The sequence below is a fragment of the Labeo rohita genome, chromosome 9, assembly GCF_022985175.1.
Source record: "Labeo rohita strain BAU-BD-2019 chromosome 9, IGBB_LRoh.1.0, whole genome shotgun sequence".
NCBI lineage: Eukaryota > Metazoa > Chordata > Actinopteri > Cypriniformes > Cyprinidae > Labeo > Labeo rohita.
Genome location: NC_066877.1, coordinates 7,033,733 through 7,057,695, shown reverse-complemented (window position 1 = coordinate 7,057,695; position 23,963 = coordinate 7,033,733). Strand labels below are relative to the sequence as shown.

At 39.1% G+C, this 23,963-nt stretch overlaps 1 protein-coding gene across 1 annotated transcript; it reads left to right on the top strand.

Moving 5' to 3' along the window:
* The first annotated feature begins 697 nt into the window (after nt 1–697).
* On the top strand, nt 698–23,921 carry tmprss3a (transmembrane serine protease 3a). The gene is given in 15 exon segments (XM_051119751.1): nt 698–1,448; nt 1,570–1,735; nt 3,242–3,482; nt 3,711–3,818; nt 4,199–4,241; nt 4,243–4,310; nt 4,388–4,511; nt 5,063–5,191; nt 12,534–12,580; nt 14,002–14,167; nt 14,247–14,416; nt 14,613–14,708; nt 19,929–20,071; nt 20,732–20,884; nt 23,585–23,921. Coding segments are annotated over 14 exon segments (1,638 nt in total). The 5' UTR covers nt 698–1,448; nt 1,570–1,630; the 3' UTR covers nt 23,630–23,921.
* Nucleotides 23,922–23,963: the final 42 nt, after the last annotated feature.

The following is a 23,963-nucleotide window of genomic DNA, read 5'->3' as shown; positions in this document are numbered from 1 at the left end:
TTATTTATATTTGAGGTAATTTTCATGCTTAAATGCAGAGTAGAATGAGCAACTTTACAAAATTAGACAGCTGAATACCAGGGTTGCATCATTTTTTGAACAAAAGAGATGGCTTTTTCAGCATATTGTAGTGTGATTGGGAAAAAATATAATTGTGTACTAGAAAATTAAGCATCAGGGATTTATATTGATGAAAATACATTAAAAACATACTTCACAGACATGAGATGTACCCACAATTATAGAATGACCCTTGTGTATTTACCAGTAAAGTTGTACTGGTAATTTTACAGCAATTTACCGGGATTTCTGTGTGAAAGGGGCTAATGTCAAAACAATCCTGTTCACACAGATCTGCAAAATATACCAAAAACACTGAATTATGCATGCCAGACCATATGTTGGGGATGTCACTTTGTAAAGAAATACTACATAAATATGCATGCGCGTGATGTAACAGTTTTTATAGATTTGCGTTTTCAAAAACAGTAGAATATTAAAAAACTTGCAAAAAAATTGCCATTGCCATGTAAATGAATGGCCAAAATGCATAAAAGGTTTTCTGTGTTCAGCTGAAAATGTTGATGCATAAACGTCCCCATATTATGTTTGCTCTGTGGGAGAGGACCGAGGACAGTGGTGCCAGTGATAATGAGAAACACCTCCGACACACATGTCTGGAGTCCAGTGTGTTTGCGCAGGTGTTGCTCTCCACACGCCTCGCTTCCCTCCCACCGATTTCAACCTGCCCTGCTTCACATCACAAAGACCTTCATCCTTTCTCTCCTTAAACTACCAAAGCATTTAAAGGACACAAGGTGTATGTAACCTTCAAGCTTCAAATTCAAACTCAATTATCAAATCAAATTTTCAATTACTCAAACTAGCTAAGGTTAAAAAAAAGGTTTTGTTATGCCATCATTCAAAGTTTGTCTATTGGCATTGTGTTCAGATTTGTGTATTCATGCAAATACAACAAACCACAAACAAATGCTGAAAATAAAACCAGACTAACCCCATCTTTCGTTCACCTCCCAGCCTACTGTATGCTTTTCCTGGACTTTGTCTTGGCCCTAAAGTGTCACAATCATGGCCGGTTCCATGTTAATTTTCAGCTCAGCACAATAAATCATTATAAAGTCAATCTTTTCAATATCTTCATATTGGTCTCCTAATTTTTAAAGCCCCTCCGTGCACCTCTGTATTTGATCGGGGCCACAGGCCTCTCTGTAAGCTGAGCTGTGTTGAGGGAGACTTGGGCCATCTGATCCACTCACAATGACATGACTTCTCAGCACTCCACTGATCAGATGTCCCTCTGTACCGCTAAGAGTCTCACTGTGTAATAGTGAGAGTTAAGAAGACCAGAGGAGAACCAAAATGAACAGATCAACAGAAAGACAAAGTTTCAAGCTAATCAGACAACATGGACTTTATAACTCTATTAGGTAAATTAGACACGTTGAACTTTTGTGTGTTGTTTGTTCAGTCTAATATTACAGTGTGATGTATAACAATCTACCTTTCTTACTCCTTATTTCTTCTACTTTGTCTGCTGTCTTTCCCCAGTCAAATCTGAAATCAACTGTATATGTTTGAGTGCTGTTAAGATGAGTGTATGAAGTAAGTCATGGCTAATCCAGAGGAGCTTGAGTCTACAGCAGGTGTAGATGCTGGGGCTGATGTCAATGGAGGATCTATTTCCTGTAGAGACACAACACAAACAGATGGTCAGGTAAGACCACAGAGCAACTCATTTGTGTTTACACGTGCCAGTGCGGCTGTAATCATCCTATCGGCCATGGACAAAGAAAAAATGGTGTAGGATTCACTCAGCTAATAAATTTCATGAAGAATTACAAAGAAACCGTAATAAACACATTAAACATGACATTTTGAAGTAAAACTGCAATAGTATTTTCTTGTAAAATGTAATTTTTACAGTGTAGTATTATTCTGAGATCTCACCCTTGATTATAATAATTTATTTTTGATTTGTTGAATTATGATGAATTTATTTCAAAATATTGTAACGGTTGATATCAATAACAAAACATATGGAAAGCATTTTCTTCTCCCTTTTAAAAGTTAGCATTTTAGTATTAGCATTAACATTTTTCTTTGATGTTCCAACGTACTCGTTGAGAACCACTAATACTATTTACTATAATTGAAATAAAGTTTAAAATTAAAATTTTAACTCAAGAACAAATTAGAAATGTTGTCTTGGCAACTAAGTTTAATAAAATTAATTTAAGTTGAAGTACCAACATTACTAAAACTTTAACTGAAATAAAAAGTAAAGAGAAATAAATAACAAAAAAAACAAAGAAAATGACAAAGGCACATAACAAAATGACCAAACCAAAATAAATAAAAGCTATTTAAAAAATATAAATAAATATTATAGTATTTAAATAATAAAACAACAGTGGTTTGCTGTACACTGTTAAAAAATATGAATGAAAAATAATAAATAATACATAGATAAATAAATGACCGTTAACCATTCAAAACGCAGCGCAAAGTTCAAAATTTCAAAATATGTGTAATTCCTTAATGTTAATACAGTACATTGTGCACTATTTTACAGACATTTTACACAGCAGAATTAAATGAAATAGCATCTAAAAAAGCCCTGCTGAAAAAAAGGCTAAAACCAGCCTAAGGTAAGGTCTGCTGGTCAGCAGACTGGTTTTAGAGGGTTTCTGGCCACTTCTTTAGCTACTTAGCTTGGTCTTAGCTGATCAGGCTGGGAGACCAGCTGGCCAAACGTTATCTCTTGGCAGATTGTATGCGAGGTGGCTAATTCGAATGATTTCGTACAACCTCACTTGTATGAATTTGTACGATTTGCCTAGACCCCAGTGACAGGTATGTTTAGGGGTTAGGTACAGGGCATTCGTACGAATTCATACGAATTGGGAACTTGAAAAATACATACGATTTAGTCAAAAACATATCAATTCGTAGTGAGGTCACACTAATTTGTACGCATTAGCCACCTCATAAAGTATGTACAAATTGCCGTGAGATCAGGCTGGCTGGCCATTCAGCTAGAACCAGCATGGCCAGGCTGGGAGACCACCTAAAACCGGCTACTTCCAGCTTAAACCAGCTAACCAGCTTTGGCTAGTTTTAGTTTTAGTTTTTTTGTTTTTTTTTTTTCAGCAGGGAAACCTGTATAAATGATACTTAGGAAAATGCTGGATTGCTTTTGGGTCTTCATGCTATCACACAGGGAACAACTGATCAGACACATCCTCAGAAAATAGAGGTCGTTTCTGTAACTGAGGAGGACATTCCTTCTGTGGACACCCCAACTCTGCTCAAGGCCAGTCCACTGGACAGTTCAAGTGCCAGTCCCAGTCCTGCACAAGATGACAGCACCATTAAACCAACCAAAGACCCTCTAACAGAAACCCCCTCAGCCCAACCCAGCCTTTCAATGCCAGTTACCAAAGTCCAGCCCTTTGTTGCAGGTAAATATACATATCTTCAAAACGTGTACTCAGTTTCATGTTGTACACTAGTTTTCTCTTGATATTGACTTGTACATAATAAAAAAGCAACATTAGCACAGTTTATGTAGCTTATAATTGCATTCATAACTTCTGAATTTTAGAGGATCCTTCAAAAATGCTGTCAGAAGGTTTAATCCAAACTCACCCAAATTTATGCAATACAACAACCCTGATTGTTTATTTCAGCTGAGGAGAAAACACTTCGGGGAAGACTGTTTGCACGCAGGATGGAGATACTGATCGGGGCTTGCATCATGCTCACTCTCATTATTGTACTTGGAATTGGATTGGGCGGTGAGTACGTGTATTTAGGGACTACTCATACACTCTTAGCAAAGATGATCCAACACAACTGCACTGAATAATTAATAGATTAGACTGGATTAGATTGCACAACCCAGGATCTACAAACCTTCATAAGATGTCTCCCACTCAGGTTCCACGGGCCACAACCTTTATGGTATCATCTTACTACATAGCCTTAAAGTGGTGCTGTTTGGCTGTTATAAAATAGTCATTTAATTCACGAGTCACTAAGCAATGAAATGATGAAAGGAAGGATTTACCTTGCATTGTGTTGCTGTTATGTTTCAATGAAAGATAAATGCATATAATGTAGTAAATGTTTATAATTACCACTTACCATGTATTAAATTCTCATATTACCACTTTAGTTGGATTAAGCTGCACAGGAAAGTTTCGATGCGGCTCCTCTGGGTGTCAGCATGTCGGCACAATGCGATGGGCATTTTGACTGTGAACACGGAGAAGATGAGCTCAGCTGTGGTGAGCATCAACACACTTAACATTAGCATTAATGTTCAGTGCTGTTGTTGAATGTTGCTCTACATCTGCCTGTGCAGTGCGTCTGAGCGGGAAGAGCTCTGTACTTCAGGTGCTCATTGAGGGCGTCTGGAGAACTGTTTGTGCTGAGAACTGGGACGCTGACCTTTCCCTCGCTGCTTGCAAACAGCTTGGATATTTGAGGTACTGAATGCTATCAGGTTTTGTTTGAAAGACTCTCCTTCACACACCCTTATTCTACATATGTGTCCAGTCCGGTCTTGGACTTGACAGGTAGGTGTGTTGGGCAGGACTTTGGTCCACCAGGGCAGGTTTAGACACCTTTCTCTATGTGGTGGAATTATCATAGCTGACATGTCATTAATCTTTAGTTGTGGACTCACCTCTTTTAGGAGTTTTGTAGATAAATCATGACAAAAAGCTTGTGCTGACTTGTTAGGTATAGCACTTTTATGGGTATCACCACCTATAGAAATCCCTAAACCCATTCTGACTGTAGGTCTTTCTAGATTTAAGACTAAGATTCGACACGGACCAGTCAAACTTCAAACATTTACACTATTTAAGCTTTCAGATGAGACTTTGTGAAGTTTATCCTTTAAAAACTTTCTAAAAATGACACAGACATCCGATAAAGGGTTTGGGACACATGGACATTTGACACATTACCAGTATGCCACTGCTGATACCATAACATCAAGTTTTAAACTACTTTTCTTCCCTCTTTCTGTTAGATATGTGGAATCAAAAGCTCTTCCACTGTCGTCTGTTGAGCAGGCCTTCCAAAGTAACCTGGTGTCAATAAGTATGAACCACACAAATGTCCAGCAGGCCATCAAGATACACAACATATCCAGTTTCAGGTAAAACAAAGTCCCTTCATAACTCCAGTGTTTGCAAAGCAGCAATATTCAAAAAAAAAATGTCCCGAACTTTGTAGATAGTTTCACCTTTCCTCTTGTACAGATCACTTTCAAGCAACAAAGATCAAAGTTCAGTTCCAACCCTGCTTCAAAACACCTGTTTAATTATCAAGTGTTCCTGGAGATCTAAATTAGCTGGTTCAGGTGTGTTTGGTCAGGGTTGGGGCTAAATTTAACAGGAATGTAGCTCTCCAAGAACAGGAGTGAACACCCTTGACTTAAGGAGCGGTCACCTAGGCTGTGTCAGAGTAGGTATTTTTTTGAATAAGTAATTACTTTACAACCACAAAAAACAATACGTTTAGTATTGAATGTTCGTGTGTAGTATGAATGTAATCAGGTTGTACTGCATTTTGCCATGTTCTTATTGTCACATAATCTACCAGCATCAGTTGCATCTTGTCACTGCCAAATCCTCTCTCATGACCTCATGGGATAGTAAAGTGTCCACTGAATGTACACTTCAGAATCATGCTGGAAGTAGCAGGTCATAGGGGTACTTTTTGCCTACTCTTTTATGATTACTGTGAGTTGTAACATACTTTTTAAATCCAAACTGATCTCATGACAAAAATGTACCTGTAGGAACTTTTTTGCAATGTACGTTTTGTGATGTTCACTCAGTGGCACTAAAAGAGTGTTTACGATTATAAATGCTAACTGTTTTATTTCATCTAGTGTTCATTTCTGTTGTAAACTGCAGTGATATGCACATATTGGTACATATTTCATGTCTTGAGAAAAACTTCCCACGGGTATGTTTTTGTCATGAGATCAGGTAGCTTTAATCACATATTGTTTTTCACCTACTGTACTGAATCCTCAAATCTGTCCCATGAGATCCACTTTCCTGCAGAGTTTCGCTCTAACCCTAATTAAACACGTCTGAACATGCTTGCAATGTCGTCAGAATCATTAAAAAAAATCACAGGTAGGTGAGTTTGATCTGGGTTGGAGCTAAACTGTGCACTGACACTCAAGGGCAAGATATGAGGAACCCTGTACTATATAGTAGGGAAGTATGCTATTTCAGATGCAGCCACAGTCTATTGTCTATTGTCCATTGTCAGTTCTTATGTTTCAGTGCATATTCATTAGCTGCTTTGGATAAATAAGTAGTGCAAAAGTGCAGTGAATAGTAAAATTATCAGAGCTACCATTAGCATGTTATTAGGAAAGTCGATCGCAAAGATTCATAAAAAAAACCCTCATACTCATTTCTAAGTGAAGCTGGATCACAAACAATTCACACGAACATAGATGGATATATGTAGATTGGGAGGCACATTCCATTCATAAACAAACATAATCCACTGCATCTTCAGTGGCTCAGATGTCGGGAGTAAATGAAGACCACTATGTTCATCATTATATCCAGGAACACAATCTGAGATATTCTTGTCTAACTTACATCCCTGCTCCGGCATCGGGCAGGTCTGAGGTAAGACACTCGTGTTATTCAACTATTGTGGGAGCGGCCTCTGCCGGTGTGATGCCAGGCATCTGAGAATGGCTAGATTTGAAAAAGGGGATATTATTTTTACAGATTAATTAAAAATCACTGCATGGATTTTTAGCATTATAGGGTAGATTTGTACATACACTGCCAACACACATTAATGTTCAAACAACATGTAAAAGTGAACTTTGCATCCGATAACCCCTTTACGAATAAGGTGGATAGTGTAGTGAAGTATAAAGTACAGCTGTCTCATGAGTCACATTCAAACAAAGCTGTTGATCAATGCATAGAATTCATGTGACCAACTTGAACCTGATGTGAAATCTGCTTGGTCAAATCTTTTGTGATTATGCATTGTTCCTGATTGCTTGAATTCCCATTGAAATTTATTTCACCTGCAAAAGCTTAGTCAGACTCACGCCCATGGATCATTGGATGAACGTCTGATGCATATGGCACATAAAACTGGAAACACTTCAGAAGTTTCAAAGTCATCATCTGATTGGTTGAATTTTACAGTATTCCCGGGAGACATGTGCATCGTATTCTTTAATGTTTGCCTGGAAACAATGATGCCATGACACAAAACCCCCTCATGGAAGAGGAAATGAGCATCTATCAGAATCAACTAAATGCTGGATTTTCAAAAGACTAAAATATGTAAAATTTGCGGCATTTGCGACATAAAATATGTCCAAGAGTTTTCCAAACCGATCTGTTATTGTGTGGACATTTACACACCCTTAAACATGACACCGCACAAAACTAAACATGATTGGTTGCTTTACCTGTAAGTCATTCGGCCTCTTGGGAGGTCCTTGGCCATTCAAAGAGGCCAAGGTTCCGTCAGTCTAAAGGTCTGTAGGTAGCAAATAACTATAAAGTAGTGCTGTCAAAATTAGTGTGTTAACGCAGGCTATTCTTTTTTTTTTAGTTTAACTGCATTACAAATTTTTAATGCAGTTAAAGGAGTGAGTGGGGCAGCCAACCCTAGCCCCACCGAAGCGTTAAAGGAGAAGTCCACTTCCAAAAGAAAGATTCACATATAATGTACTCACCCCATTGTCATCCAAGATGTTTATGTCTTTCTTTCTTCAGTCGTAAAGAAATTATGTTGTTTGAGGAAAACATTTCAGGATTTTGCTCCATATCATTGACTGATATGGTGCCCTGATTTTGAACTTCCAAAATGCAGCTTCAAATGTGGCTTCAAATGATCCCAAATGCGGCTAACGATCCCAGCCGAGAAAGAAGGGTCTTATCTAGCGTAATGATTGGTTATTTTCATAAAAATAATACAGTTTATATACTTTTTAATCTCAAACACTCATCTTGTCGTACTCTGCCTGGACTGTTTTTGTCCCGGTTCATGACAGTTAGAGTATGTCGAAAAACTCCCATCTCATGTTCTCCCTCAACTTCAAAATCGTACTATATCGCTGTTTTACCTTTTTTGTTAAGGGTGTTTGATCTTCTTTGCATGTTCACTTTGCAAAGACTGGGTTGGTACTTCTGCGGTGATGTAGGATGATTTTAAAATGATTTTTGAAGTTGAGGGAGAAAATACAATTGGAGTTTTTCGATATACCCTAACTGTCTTGAGCAAGAATACACAGAGTTCAGGGAGAGCAAGGCAAGACGAGCGTTCAAGATTAAAAAGTATTTCATTTGTATTCTTTTAATGGAAACAACCAATCGTTTCGCTAGACAAGGCCCTTCTTCCTCAGCTGGGATCGTTTCCCTGGTGAAACAGCATATGCTGGTTTGATGCTGGTTTAAGCTGGTCCTTAGCTGGTTTATGCTGGTCCATTGCTGGTTTATGCTGGTCATGATGCTGGTCAAGGACCAGAATAAACCAGCAAAGTACCAGCATAAACCAGCTAAGGACCAGCTTAAACCAGCATTAAAGCATACCTACCAGCATATGCTGTTTTTTTCACCAGGGTTACAACCACATTGGGTATTGTTTGAAGCCGCATTTAAATTGTATTTTGGAAGTTCAAAATAGGGGCACCATAGCAGTCCATTATATGGAGAAAAATGCGGAAATATTTTCCTCAAAAAACAATTTCATTATGACTAGAGAAAGAAAGACATGAACATCGTGGATGACAAGGGATGAGTACATTATATGTGAATCTTTGTTTTGGAAGTGGACTTCTCCTTTAACGCTTCGGTGGGGCTAGGGTTGGCCACAACTGCTGCTATTTTCTCTTTTTTTCTTGACAATTAGCGCATTTATTTAGTTGCAGAAAGTCCTTACGACCACATCAAACAGGAGACTTTTCAGATACACACTCCAACAAGAACGTTGTCGTCAACGTTCCTTAGTGTGGACAATAATATAGTTTTTGTTTCTTTATAGATAATGTTCTTGGTATGAATGAGGCTTTATGGTAATACAATGTCCAATATTCTAAATGTAACTGACACCACCCTTTTGAAGAATCCAGCATATGCTGGTTAGGTATGTTTTGAAGCATAGCTGCTGGTTTGAGCTGGTTTAAGATAGTCATGTGCTGGTCCTGAGCAGGAGCTAGCTTAGGACCAGTACATGACCAGCTAAGAACCATCTTAAACCAGTTAAGGACCAGCTTAAACCAGCTCAAACCAGCAGCCATGCTTCAAAACATACCCTACCAGCATATGCTGGATTTTTCAACAGGGATATGACATCAAACTGTCTTGTAATCAGTCCAACTAGCCGCTCCTTATGCTGAACTTCATTGATTCTTATATGCTGACCGAAAGCAAAATAACAACTACAAAGCAGCTCTTATCTGATTTTACTTGCACAGAACTAAAACCTGTACTCATCAGCAACTCGTTTTTTGTTCCCTTGCAAGCACTATAAAATGTCTCACCCTCAGGAATGAAACCTGAACCTAATGCTTTCATTGTTAAATTTTATCATGTGAACAAGCCATTCTTGGTATTTTTCACACAGAGTACACCCTTTAGAATTACCCCTTATTATTTTGGCGACATGTAATATTGCTTTTATAATATTTTAGACCTGGAGTGCCAACTGCTCACAGTAGTTGCCTAGAACACCGTGCATCCTTTAGACAGTGTTGGGCAAGCTACTTGGAAAATGTAGTGAGCTAAGCTAACAGTTACTCTTCATTAAATGAAGCTTAACTACACTAAAGCTACAGCCTTGGGTAATGTAGCAAGCTAAGCTACAGCAACATGGCAAAAGTAGTTTACTACATCTAAGCTATTTTTTACATTTTCATTTTTCTGTTGAACCAACATCATACCAAGTCAATGCTCTCTCAGTGATCAATTAAACTGTCAGTCATACAGGCATAAAAGTCCAGTTTAATTGTTTATTCAACCACTCTTCCAAACCAATTTGGCAACAAAAATCAGTATAATGTACAGAGCTGGGTTTATCTCATATTTTGGGGGGTTAGGGGGGGTTAAATTCTTTCTTGAAAAACATTTTTTTTAAAACAATGGCACCTGTTTCAGAATGTTGAATGAATAAAACAGGGAAAACACGAAATTTTTAAATAAAATAATTTATACATATAATTGAATAACATAGTCTATATATGAATGGGTGTTTGTCAACTGATTGCATGCCATCAGAGTTTACAGTGTTGACAGCTTCGTAAAAAAATAGCCTAATGGAAGTGCTGTAGTTTTGCTGTATATAGCTACTGAAATATGACAGACCGCACAAAAACAGCACTTTAATTTACTGCCATTTTTAAAGATAGTAATTGATTTCATGAATACAAGACTGTGAATACAAAACAAGTGCCAAATGTAAGCCAGATTTGGCCCAGACCCTGTTACTATCTGGGAAGCAAAGCTAAATTCTATTGTAAATTTGTTAACTGACAGTAAGAATATTTAACCGAATCAAGCGGCTATTTTCGTTTGCCGAAGTTTTTTTTTAAAAACATGCTAACATAAATTGTACGTCTTTGAGAGGAAAAATTAAACCCGACAGGTCACGGCGGCTAGGCCTAAAAGTCACATTTTATTATATTCTGAAATGAACAGGCCTACAGCGTAATGTTATAATGTTCCCTCACTCCACAACAAATCCTTTAACTTTAACCGTATTCAGAACCGAACGAGGATGAAAAAATAAATAAATAAATAAATTTGCCTAAACAATCCAAAACAAATTTAAAGCGAAACTGAAAGTAAAGTTGGGCTTATGTAGACTACCTCTCTCGCCACAAATACAAATGTTTCCATATCTGCAATGTATTTGAAGCTAAAATATTATGCATTGGGTAAGCTTTGTACTTCATGCACGTCGACGGAAAATATCATGATGAGCAAAAATGTGCCACGGGACCGGTGTTCACGCTGAACTGCACGTAACACACACTATTTAAATTTGTAGTTTGAAGTGTCAAGAATATTAGCAAAGATTATTATAATTCGTTTAGACTAGAACACTGTTTAATTCTTATTTCGCTATGGAACCTGATCGTTTTTTTTTTGTTTTGTTTTGTTTTGTTTTTTGTTTTTTTTTTTTTTTGTTTGTTTGTTTGTTTGTTTTTTGCTAAGAACGAACCGAAACATTTTGCCTTTCGCCATGAATTTGACAACCCACACCCACCCACTCCCCATCTCGTTCTTGTGAGTTTGAGATCTTCCCAGAGCACTAGCCTGCTTCAAAGACTAAAATCAAGGCGCCCACCACTAGTTCAAGTACTAAGTTTTTTTCTCAATACCGCTACAGTAGAGGCAGTACGTGCATTGCATTCACGCGTTTGCATTGCAGATTATACAGTTTTCTGTTGCTACGTGGGCGCTCAGTTTCTTTCTGACATTTAGCTAAAATATAAAGATTCAGCGCTTCACATAAGCAATTTGGTTGTCTCGACAACAAATGCTAGACTAAGACACACTTTTCTCATCTCCTCGAATGCAAAAAAAAACATTAGCCTTTATAAATACAGTGCTGTATTATAAATACAGAAAACATGTACTTTTTCAGTCAACACTTCTTTATTTACCTCAAGTCTGCAAACACGCTGAGATGCTTCAAACTGCGCGCCGCACTTCATTCACGAGAGAGGCGGGAGGATTAATACGGTTTGACTGACAGTTTAATGAGCCAATGGCGTCACGAGGTTTAGTGGCGGTGACGTCGCTTACTGACCCAGGATCAGTGATCCGTAGCAGTTATATTTCCGATTTGAGCTTAAAGTATAGAAAAATATATAGCTTTTAGCTTTTGTTGACGCTACCGCGCTACTTGATCAAAATAAGAGCTTAGCTACTGAAAAGCTATTTGATTCAAAAAAAAAAAAAGCGACGCTACCACCACGCTACTGAGAAATGTAGTTAAGCTAGTAGCGTCACTACTTGTAGCGACGCTACTGCCCAACACTGCCTTTAGAAGATTTTTGCATTACTTTGTTCTGTAGCCAACAGGCTTCAAGCACTTTGCCTGCCTTTCAACCTCTTTAAATGTACAGTAACTCTTTCACAGCTGCTACGCTTTTCATTTTAGTCAAGCATAGGAGATTAGTATCCCACAAAATCTTAAAGTCAAATATAATGAATATTTTGTAGATTTACTCAGCATGCATAAACTGTTCCACTTTTGTCATCATTTACTCGCCTTCAATAATACAAACCCTTATGATTTTTTTTTCCACTGAACACAAAAAAAGGTCACTTAGTCACATGTCTCGCCCAGCACTGAAGCTTTTTATATCTTGTTCAAAAATAGGCCTGTCTTCTTTTTTCTTAAGGCAGAAGTGGTTTTGGATGAATTAACCCCATTATTGGCATACCATTTCTTAACCATCTGTATAATTTTGTTGTCTTATCTCTCCCTAGTAAAACTCAGTGCAGTCTGGGGATGATAACAACACTTAAGTGCATAGGTAAGCAACATCAAAAGTATTTTTCAGCTGACTTACATGAGAGAGACTCATCGCCCTCATGTAGGCGTCACCATGTTGAGGTCACATCACCAGGTGTGTAGTCATAATAATAGCATTAAAAATAATGTTTACTAGTTCCATTCACATGACTCAGCATCTTTCCAAAATAGAGACTATTGCCAAAGAGCAAAATAAAATCTAAACAAAGAGCTTTGGTATGGAGTGGTTTCATGGTATATATATAAAAAAAAAACATACATCCAGGCCAATAGGTGTCAGTATAGAGTTCAAAGTTAAAAATATAAGAAATGTATATTTCTTGATTTATTCTTCAATCCTGACTTACTTCCTTGCAATTGCTCGAAAAACTTTATATCTCACAATTCAGACTTTTTTTCTCAGAACTGTGAGTTTATATATCGCTATTGTGAGGTTTAAATGTAGCGAGTTTAAGTTTATATCTCAATAATTACATAATTACAATGATGACTTTTTTTCTCAGTACCCAATATTGTGAGAAATCACAGGAAGAAAATAGGAAGAAAAAAAGATAGATTTGTGAGGAAAAAAGTCACAATTACCTTTTATTTATTCTGTGGCGGAAATAAGCTTCCATACCTTTAAAGGAATAGTTCACCCAAAGGTTTAATGAAGGCCCGCCTTCTGAAAAACGAAATGTAATGTAATTGGTTAGCTGTCCCACTGCATTGTGATTGGCAAACAGCTTAGACGGTGTTTCAGTACTGCCACGCCCCTTGCCAAAGCAGGTTCTGTGTACAACTGTTAGCGCAAGCTAGATTAAAGGGATTCTTACATTTTAAATAAGGATCTTTTACTTACAAAAATGCACCGATTGCTAATACGCTACAGTAGTAGGCGGGATTTATTTTAAGGATATTCTAATGGGCCGTGTTGTGACATCATAACATCCGGAAAACAAACACTGTAGTCCAAAGGAGCCATTCGTTGTAGTTCTTGAAAAGGGATTTTTTTAAAGACTAATTATTATATATTTCTCTTTGGAGTAGACTTTGAGATTTGTAACTTTGCAGATCTTTTTTTTATGTCCAAACATACACACCACACACCGACTAAAATTCAAAAAGTGAAAAAGCATAATAGCACCCCTTTAAGGTTGAACCACTGATGTCACATGGACTGTTGTAACAATGTCCTTACTACCTTTCTGGGCGTTGAACGTGGTAGTTGCGTTGCTGTCTATGCAGGGTCAGAAAGCTCTTGCTTTCATCAAAAATATCATTTGTGTTTCGAAGATGAATAAAGCACTTAAAGGTTTGGAACGACGTAAGGTTGAGTAATTCATGACAGAATTTTCATTTTTGAGTGAACTATCCCTTGTTTCATAAATGTATTTGCTTTAAAAGATGACCACTTTCTAAACTATAATTTGCATTGCATAGCTTGTGGCACCAGACCTAAGTTCAGTGCTCGTATAGTTGGCGGTAACCTGTCGGTTGAGGGTCAGTTCCCCTGGCAGGTGAGCCTGCACTTTCAGAATGAGCACCTGTGTGGAGGCTCCATTATATCATCTCGCTGGATACTGACTGCTGCACATTGTGTATACGGGTGAGTTTATAATGTCCTCATGAAAAAAATATTCAGACACCCACATGGAAATGATCGTAGTCTGCTGTTTTTTATGCAGGTTTGCATACCCTGTTCTGTGGACGGCCTATGTAGGTTTGATTGATCAGCCGGTTAATGCGGCCCAGTCCCTCGCTGTGGAGAAGATCGTTTACCACAGTCGCTACAGACCCAAGGGCTTGGACCATGATATAGCTCTGATGAAACTGGTGCAGCCCCTCAACTTCAATGGTACCTTTTGCAAAAGGAGTACTTTTAAAAATGGAAAGAGGTTCTTCTGAAGAACCAAATGGGGGGACATTTCTTTCACAAGCTAGTTTTTACGCAATTATACAAATGGACATTTAGTCTTATATTAATAGCCTGCACCCTCCTTGCCCTTGTCTTGCATTCATTGTGACAATTGGCTTATCACCTTTTTTTTCAGGTTTTGTAGAGCCTATTTGTTTGCCGAACTTTGGGGAGGAGTTTGAGGATGGCAAAATATGCTGGATCTCAGGATGGGGTGCCACAGATGATGGGGGTAAGTCTGGGAATTTAAGGGCCATGACACACCAAACTATATTGTCACCTTTCGTTGCTTGTGTTTGGGCCAAAAAGTTGTACTTGAATGCACCAAAGACTACAGCCAATATCCAACTAGCATGTACAGTGCATCTGGAAAATATTCAATATATTCAAAAATATTCCAAAATGGATTAAATCAAATAAGTACGCTGTACTGAATCACCATCGGTTTCTTGGTCACCTACCTGACTAAGGCCCTTCTTCCCCGATCACTCTATTTGGGCGGGCGGCCAGCTCTAGGAAGAGTCCTGACAGTTCCTAACTTCTTCCATTTCAAGATTCAAGGTTCAAGATACTTTATTTGTCACATACATAGTCATACAGGTACAACACGCAGTAAAATGTATCCTAAGCCGCTCCTCTGACTGTGCAAAAATTATAACCAAATCATTTATAAATAAGAATCTAAAATTTCCTGAAACATAGAATAAGTAAGAAAATAAGTACAAATAAAGTAAATCTAAATCTAAATATAGTACAATTTTAAATTTTAAACACAATCTAAAATTTCAATTTTAAACATAATCTAAAATTTCCTAAACACAATCTTAAATAATAACTTAAACAAAGGCACCACAAATTATAAATAAAAATATAAACTAATACATTTTAAGATTTAAGGTTTTTAATATGTATTTATATAGTGTAGCAGCAGTGTATACAATATGCAAATTGAATGTGAAAATGGTATGTTTAAAGTGCATTTTGCCATATTAGCACCGCAATGTAAACACAGAGCAGTGCAAACAGAGTATATGAGCAAAGTAGTGTAAACATATAACTAAAGTAATAAGCAATAGTAGTGACGTATACAGTACAATGTACAGTATAATAAATACAATAGTTCAGATATAATATGAAATATGACAGTTCTTAAATATAAATGAATATGATATGAGTCCCTTTTTTATAATGATCCGGTAATGCTATGAGGGAAGTAAGACATGTTCTAATTCAGGACTACTATGGAGGAGGAAAATGGAGCATGTTCAGATTCAGGACTACTATAGAAGGGAAGTGGGGGCATGTTCTGGTTCAGGACTCGGATAGCCTGAGGATAGAAGCTCAGTTTTAAGTCTCTCAGTTTTAACCCTAATGGTACGAAACCTTCTGCCTGATTGCAAAAGTTGAAACAGTCCATTACTGGGGTGGGATGAGTCCTTTAATGTCTGAACTGCTCTGGACCAACATCTCCTGGTGTAGATGTCCTAGGGAAGGGAGAACAGACCTGCAGCAGCATTCTGCCGCCCGGATCACTCTCTGAAGAGCTTTTCGGTCCTGAACACAGCTATTCCCATACCAGGATGTGATATTCTGTGTAAGGATGCTCTCCACAGCGCCTGAATAGAAAGTCCTGAGGATCACTGGAGAGACCCTGAACTTCCTCAGTTGTCAAAGATGGTACAGGCGCTGCCTAGCCTTTTTAGACTGGACCTGGATGTGAACAGTCCATGTCAGATCAGAGGAGATGTAGACACCGAGATACTTAAAAGACGACACCTTTTCCACTCCATTGAAAAGCTCTGTTGATGATGAGGGGCTCATGGCTTCGCTGCTGTCTCCTTCTAAAGTCCACCACCAGCTCCTTAGTCTTGTCGACGTTCAGCTGGAGGTGGTTGTCCTGTCACCATGATGCCAGGTTCTTCATCTCGTCCATGTACGCCGACTCATCATTGTTGGTGATGAAGCCCAACACCACTGTGTCATCAGCAAACTTCACAATGGTATTTGAGCTATGAGTAGCCACACAGTCAGAGGTGTAGAGGGAGTACAGCAGTGGAGAGAGTACGCATCCCTGTGGTGCTCCAATATTAGTGGTGATGCTGTCCGAGACACACCTACCCACCCTCACCACCTGAGATCTACCAGTGAGGAAGTCCAGCACCCATGCACACACACAGCTGTTTAGTCCTAGGTCCCTCAGTTTAGTGTACAGTCTGCCTGGCACTATTGTATTGAACGCTGAACTGTAATCTGCGAACAGCAATCTAACATAGTTACCTTGTTTCATGTCCACATGACTGAGAGTGGTGTGCAGAACGTGGGAGATGGCATCCTCTGTGGATCTATTAGGTCGATATTCGAACTGAAGCGGGTCTGCAGTGTTTGGAATAAAGGAGGTGATGATATTCTTCATCAGTCTCTCAAACACCTTCATAACTTCTGAAGTCAGGGCGACTGGCCGGTAGTCGTTCAGGCATGAGGGCTTATTGTTCTTGGTGATGGGGACGATGATGGATCTTTTGAAGCACTTAGGAACCCCGGACTTTGCCAGGGACTCGTTGAAGATGTAAGTCAACACACCTGCTAGCTGGTCAGCACAGCAGCGCAGCAGACGGCCAGTAATTCCGTCTGGTCCCGCCACTTTCCTGGTGTTCACTCTCTTCAGCGCCGCTCGAACGTCTTTCTCCGCTATGCTAAACGTGTGGTTCCTTGCTAATGACGTCACCGTCCTCCGTTGTCAGGCTGTAATTAGCACTAGCCATCTGGCTAACCTCGAAACGGGCGAATAACTCGAGTCGGCATTGATCATTTCGGTGTCCTTGGTTTTGTAGTCCGTAATGGTGCGCAAACCCTGTCACATGCTCCATGTGTCCCCCTGATGGAAGTGAGACTCCAGACGCTCCCGATACTGGCGTTTGGTGTCTCTCCCTGCGCGCCGGATGCCGTATGACGCCGCTTTGTAGGCGCTCATATCGCCGGTTGCGAGACCCGAGTTGTATGTTGCAGCGCGGATCGATCTGTCCACCCACGGCTTCTGATTCGGGAATGTCCTGATTCTCACTGTAGGGATGATCTCCTCCGCTAGCATACTAAGGCCCCGATCAGACAGAACGCATTTTTGCAGCGAGAGGCGCCTTTTTTGAATTGTTTTCTATGGGCAGTGAGCGTTATGCACGCTGTTTAAGCGCCCCGGGCGCCTCGCTTTTTAAGCGCTCTGAGCGCCTGAAGTTGAAAAAAAAGCAACTCTGAGCGGAAAAGCACCCGACGTCATCGTGGTTTTTTCCATTATCCAATCGAATGAATGGAGAGGTGGGCCTTCTGTTGTGGTGACGAAAATTTTACCGTTGCTTAAAAAGTCCGGAGACTGCAGTGATGGAGGAGAAACTTTTGGTGTCTATCGCGAGTTACCTGGAGCTGTATGTTTTAAGTTTTTTTGCTGATATGACAGTTTACTTAACAGCTAAAAACCAAAGATTTTAGAGCGCTCGCGCTAAAATCCTTTGATTAGATTGACAGGACGGCTGATCTGATGGTTGCCTAGCAACATAAAAAAAACGCAACGCACTGCTCTTTTTTTAAAAGTCACCAGAAAAAGGCAGTGTGGTGCGCCTCGCGTTTTCGGAACTAAAAAACGCGTTCGGTGTGATCGGGGCCTAACGAAGCTAACTGCTACATCCGTAAACTCGTTGACGTCATTCGCACTTGCCCGAAACATATCCCAATCTACGTCTTCGAGTGCGTCCTGCAGCATAGCTTCTGATTGAGCAGACCAGCGTTCTATCTATCATAACAATGATCCAAAGTTCTAGCTCCCCTCGTCGGTCACATAACACTGAGGTTTGCTTTATTAAAATCTCCTACCGCAATGAGGGCTGTGTTTGGGTCTTTATTTTGAAACGCACTCAGCACATCATGTAGTTCAGTCAAAAATATACCTGTGTCCGCGTCGGGTGGGATGTAGACCACTGTGGTGATGACCGAGGTGAACTCACGGGGCAGGTAAAAGGGGCGACATTTAATACTCAGGTGTTCCAGATGAGGCGAGTAGCCGCTGGAGACAGTAGAAACACTCCTGGCATCACACCACTTTCTAGTGACCATGAAACACACTCCACCTCCTTTGGTTTTGTTCGACTCAGCCATCCTGTCCATGTGGAACACTAAGAATGAGTCCGACGGAGTTACGACACGGTCCGGCACAGTGGGGGTCAGCCATGTTTCAGTGAAGCACAGAATGTTACAATCCCTCACGTCTCGTTGGAAAGTAACTCTGGCCCTCAGGTCGTCCAGCTTGTTCTCCAATGACTGTACGTTAGCCAACAGGATGCTAGGCAGTGGTGCTTGCTGTCTCAGCCTATTTCGGACACCAGCGCGTGTCCCCCAGCGCCCTCTGTTGTTATCCGAGCCGTGCAGTATCTCAGTCGGCCACGACGGATCGGGTTTAAAAGTATCCGAAATAACATGTGCAAAGTTCTTTCTGACGTTGAGAAGTGTTCTACTATCATAAACTATTAAACCAACTAAATTTGGAACATGAAGCAAAACAATAACTAAGTAAAAAACTAAAAAAGAGCACAGTCTAAGCAGAGCAGCTGGAAGGCGTCTGGACGTGGGCGCGCCATCAGTCAGATTCCATTCCACTCCATTCATTCCATTTATGGATGATGGAGGCCACTGTGTTCATTGGGACCTTCAATGCTGCAGAAATTTCAATACAGTCTTGTCTTGGAGGTCTACAGACAAATCCTTGGACTTCATGGCTTGGTTTGTGCTTTGACATGCGCTGTTAACTGTGGGAACTGGTGTGCCTTTCCAAATCATAGCCAGTCAACAGAATTTACCACAGGTGGATCCAATCAAGTTGTAGAAACATCTCAAGGATGATCAGAGGAAACAGGATGCACCTGAGCTCAATTTTGAGTGTCACGGCAAAGGCTGTGAATACTTTTGTTGTTTATTTTTAATCCGTTTGCAAAGATTTCAAACAAACCTCTTTGACATTGTCATTATGGTGTATTGTAGAATTTTGAGGAAAATAATGAATTTAATCCATTTTGGAATAAGGCTGTAACATAACAAAATGTGGAAGTGAAGCGCTGTGAATACTTTCCAGATGCACTGTACATTTTGCGACTGTTTGAAAGGAAATAACCCAAAATACTACAACTGCAGCGGATATCTGGCTAGTCAAACACTGACACAAAACAGGAAGTCCAGATGGCAGCATTATTGAAACCAGTGATGTTATGTTTACCCGAGTCAGGATATTCAGCTGTACAGATTTCAGTTCTGTTTGGTGCAGAACAATGAACTACAGTCCACAGATGAGACTTTGTTCCAGTTCTTGTGCCGCCTCTGCTGAAGAGTAAAATATGCTGTGTAGTCACCAAAAAACGAAGAACACACTGATTCTTCTGAGTTTGTACAATGACCCACAGTTGTGTTCTATTAGGTGAAGGGAGTGTATCGCTGCACTCAGCAAGAGTCCCACTGATCTCTACAAAGGCCTGCAGTCAGCCGGAGGTTTACCAGGGTTATTTATCACCAGGCATGATCTGCGCAGGGTACTTGGAGGGGGGAACAGACTCCTGCCAGGTATATCATCTCACCATGTATTGGTATATACTTATTTTTATCAATGTAGCCACATTTTCATGCACATCAAATTCCATTTAAAGTCTATATTCTGGATACATTTTGATTATTAGAATATGACCAAATTCTGAATAAAGGGATAGCTCACCCAAAAACGAGAATCCTCATGTCGTTCCAAACCCATAAGACCTTTATCTTCAGAACAAAAATTAAGATATTTATTAAGACAGCTTTCTGACCCTTCATAGACAGCAAGGTTCCTTCCATGGTCAAGGCACAGAAATGTAAAGACATTGTTAAAATGGTCCATGTGACATCAGTGGTTCAACCTTAATTTTTTTACGAAACTACAAGAATATTTTTTGTGCACAAAGAAAACAAAAATGTCCTTACTGCGTTTCTATGCCCTTGCTGTCTATGCAGGGTCAGAAAGCTCTCAAATTTAATCTAAAATACCTTCATTTGTTTTGTGAAGATGAACGAAGGGCTTACGGGTTTGGAACCACACAAGGGTGAGTAATTAAAGACCAAAAAATTATTTTTGGGTGAACTATCCCTTTGAACTTTGCAATATTACTGTGCAAGTCAACATTAACACTACAGCTTAAAGTAAGTACAATATCAGAAAAAAACACACCTATTTGTCCATGTTGGTAATAGGGTGACAGTGGTGGCCCACTGGCTTGTGAGGATTCATTCACATGGAAATTGGTGGGAGCCACGAGCTGGGGACAAGGCTGTGCAGAGAAAAACAAACCTGGGGTTTATACACGTATCACACAGTCCCTCACCTGGATACATATGCAGATGGAGGTCAGAATAGTCATTGTGTATATCTGTCAAGTTTGTGGTTTGTCAAAAGGTAGCTAGCATTATATAGAAGGTTTGCACTTATGCCACGATTTGGTCAGTTACCCGGATGTGCAGCCATATCGGTGATACCTGGATGTAAACAGCAGCATGGATTGCATGGTTAATGTACCACTGAATGTGTTGTTCTGTTAATTTATGCTGTCTAAAGCATGGAATAATCTGCTAAACCATATAGAGAAAGGGCGCAATATTTCAACAAACTTAAGTTAGTAGGTGGTAAAGATACGTACGGGCAGTATTAATTAAGATACTAGCCTAATATTTCACCTACCTGGCTGAAAATTATATGAACAAACATGAATGTTGTCAAGATTCTTGCCCTGGAAATCCTGGTTTAGATTGGCCAACCACAAACGCCTTTTGTTTCTCAGACAGTTTTTTGCACTCTTCTCCTTGATTTGTTATAACTTTTGCCTATCTATAGTACTCCAAATGTTTTTCCGGTCTGACTGATTAGTACAGCACAAACCATGACAAAAATCAACCATTTTCAGCGACAATAATTAGCAAAATATGCGAGTTTCATTCAGTGGCATTGTTTACATTCAGTGCCGCCAATATGGCCGATTGATGACGCGTCATGAACACTATATATTGAGATCAGGGTCAGAAATTAACTAAGGCTTGTGGCAAAAATGCCACCAAACTGAATAAAATGCTCCATGAAGTGAAAACAAATGGGCAAAAAATGCCCCTGCACAACTAAACAATGTATTAACGGCTGTCGCAATTAAAATTAAATCTGAAAATGAATGAAAAGTGTCAGTTGGCGGAATTACATTAATATTCGCTCACATTGCATCAGGTTGCTTTAACGGACTGTTTTGTGATCAAACACGTTTCTGTTGAACTCAGGAATGCATTGGCCAATCAGAGGCGTCTAAATTAGTCAGCACTGAAAACATCTGAGCTGTTGATAAGTGCGCACACTCCCGATTTACCGCATCATAAACAACACAGTAAAAGAATAATTTCGTAACTTGCACTAGGACTAGGCTAACGTCATGTACCTGGGCATGTTTGTCTTTTCCGTAAAATATTGCTGTATTCATTTTCTGAAAAATATAAATAATTTTCTTATTCATACATAAATACAACTATACAACAATACTTAACACTCAACACTTAAAATAAATAAATAACTGCAATCAAATTGTTGTTGTTACTATTTATAAAAAGTCCCAACGGGGAAAAACATTTCTTCAGTTCTACTGTGGTACAGCATTGTCATATTGCAAGTTTACTAACCAGAGATGATGCAAAAATCTCCCCTGAGAACAGATGTTCAGAAATGAGGTTAACAGAGCAATTTCTGGAGCACTTCAACAGATGTCCTCCATGTGAGGGTGACAGTGGGAAAAAGTGTGTATATATATATATATGTGTGTGTGTGTGTGTGTACTTGTTTTTGCTACATTGTGTTTGCTACAATGTCCCCACAAGGATAGTAAAACCTGAAATTTTGTTAATGTTAAAAAATGATTAAAAAATGATTCAAAATAGTAAATGATGTTTATCTGGAAGTGTAACGATGCAAACATGTTTTCTGTGAGGGCTAGGTTTAGGGTTAGGGTTGGGTTAGGGGATAGACAATATCGTTTGGTCAGTATAAAATCTATAGAGGTCTATGGATCACAATTCACAAAAACAAACATGTGTGTGTGTGTGTGTGTTTTCCCAGAATAACAAGGAACTAAATAGAAATCAATTGTTGCCATATGGCAACTCTGTACCATAGGGTTAAACAGTCTATTGTTACTGACCACCTAAAATATTTAAATATTTACTAAAGTAATTGTGTAAATTTAAGCATTTGAAATTAAAGACAACATAGGCCTAGTATGGTGATTTTAATAATACAGTGATTATAAACATTGCCCTCACGAAATGTAAAAAATGTCCCTGACACAATCAGTTCCAGGGGGCAAATATTGAAAATATAGAAAAGTTCATTTTTGACCCTGAGTAAGATAGCTTCCATCTGATGAATGTCAGAGTGGATGGATACACTCTGTGGGAAAATCTCCTGCGGATAGCTATAGACCATTTCGCTAGATGTAAACAACACTAGTCCAGAAGCACTTCCTGTTTTTTAGTTTTTTATTTTATTTCACATATACAAATACATCTTAAAGGTGCTAATGTAACATTTTCATCCAGTCAAATGCTATGTTGGTTGTATTTTTTTGTGATGTTTGTGTAAAGTTAAAAAAAGAAAAGAAACAGGAAGTGTATCGGGACCAGTATGTTTACATCTGACGAAATGGTCTATTTTTGTTCAGGAAATGTCGTATCATCACGTGATTCAAGAGTCATGGGCCGTTCTAAAATGGAAGGCTGAATCCTCCGGATTCATTCGCAGGCTGCATATAGTACGTTATGAAGCGTAGTTTACTTAAGTTAACCGAGCATTACATTCGCGAGTCACAAGCATATTACAACAATTTACGCTTAACTAAGAATAATGGTCAGATTTATAACTGTTAGTATTCTGAAATAAGATCTTCTTTATGAAGTATGCGACCTCTGGAGGATGCTAGCTTCATTTTGAGAAACGGCCATTATGGCATTCTGACGCCCTCTCGTGGTTGAAAGAATAAGACAAAAATACATTAATGTTCTTTGCTTCTTTTCATACAGAGAGAAGAAATGCAGCATCCGTCTACTACAAGCTCTGATTACTGAAACATACAGTTTAATTATGGGGAGTAACGCACTTCAGGGAGCTGAATCCAGGCAGAAAAGACAAACCCTGGTCACTGTATGTCATATAGAGGCACAGCATAAGAAACCATTATATTACATGCAATCAAATCTGTAAAAGTTTTATTTGGTGTAAGTAGTCTTATACAGTACTTGCTATTGTTTTAAGAAATACCTGCCAAACAATCCTCTGATGTGTCATGAATGAGTAAATACACAAATATTTCCAGAGACACAAGTGACAAGGTGCTTATGTCTAATATGCAATAAATATGGAGAGAAAAAAGACAAAGGCCCCATCCATGCAAAAAGTAAT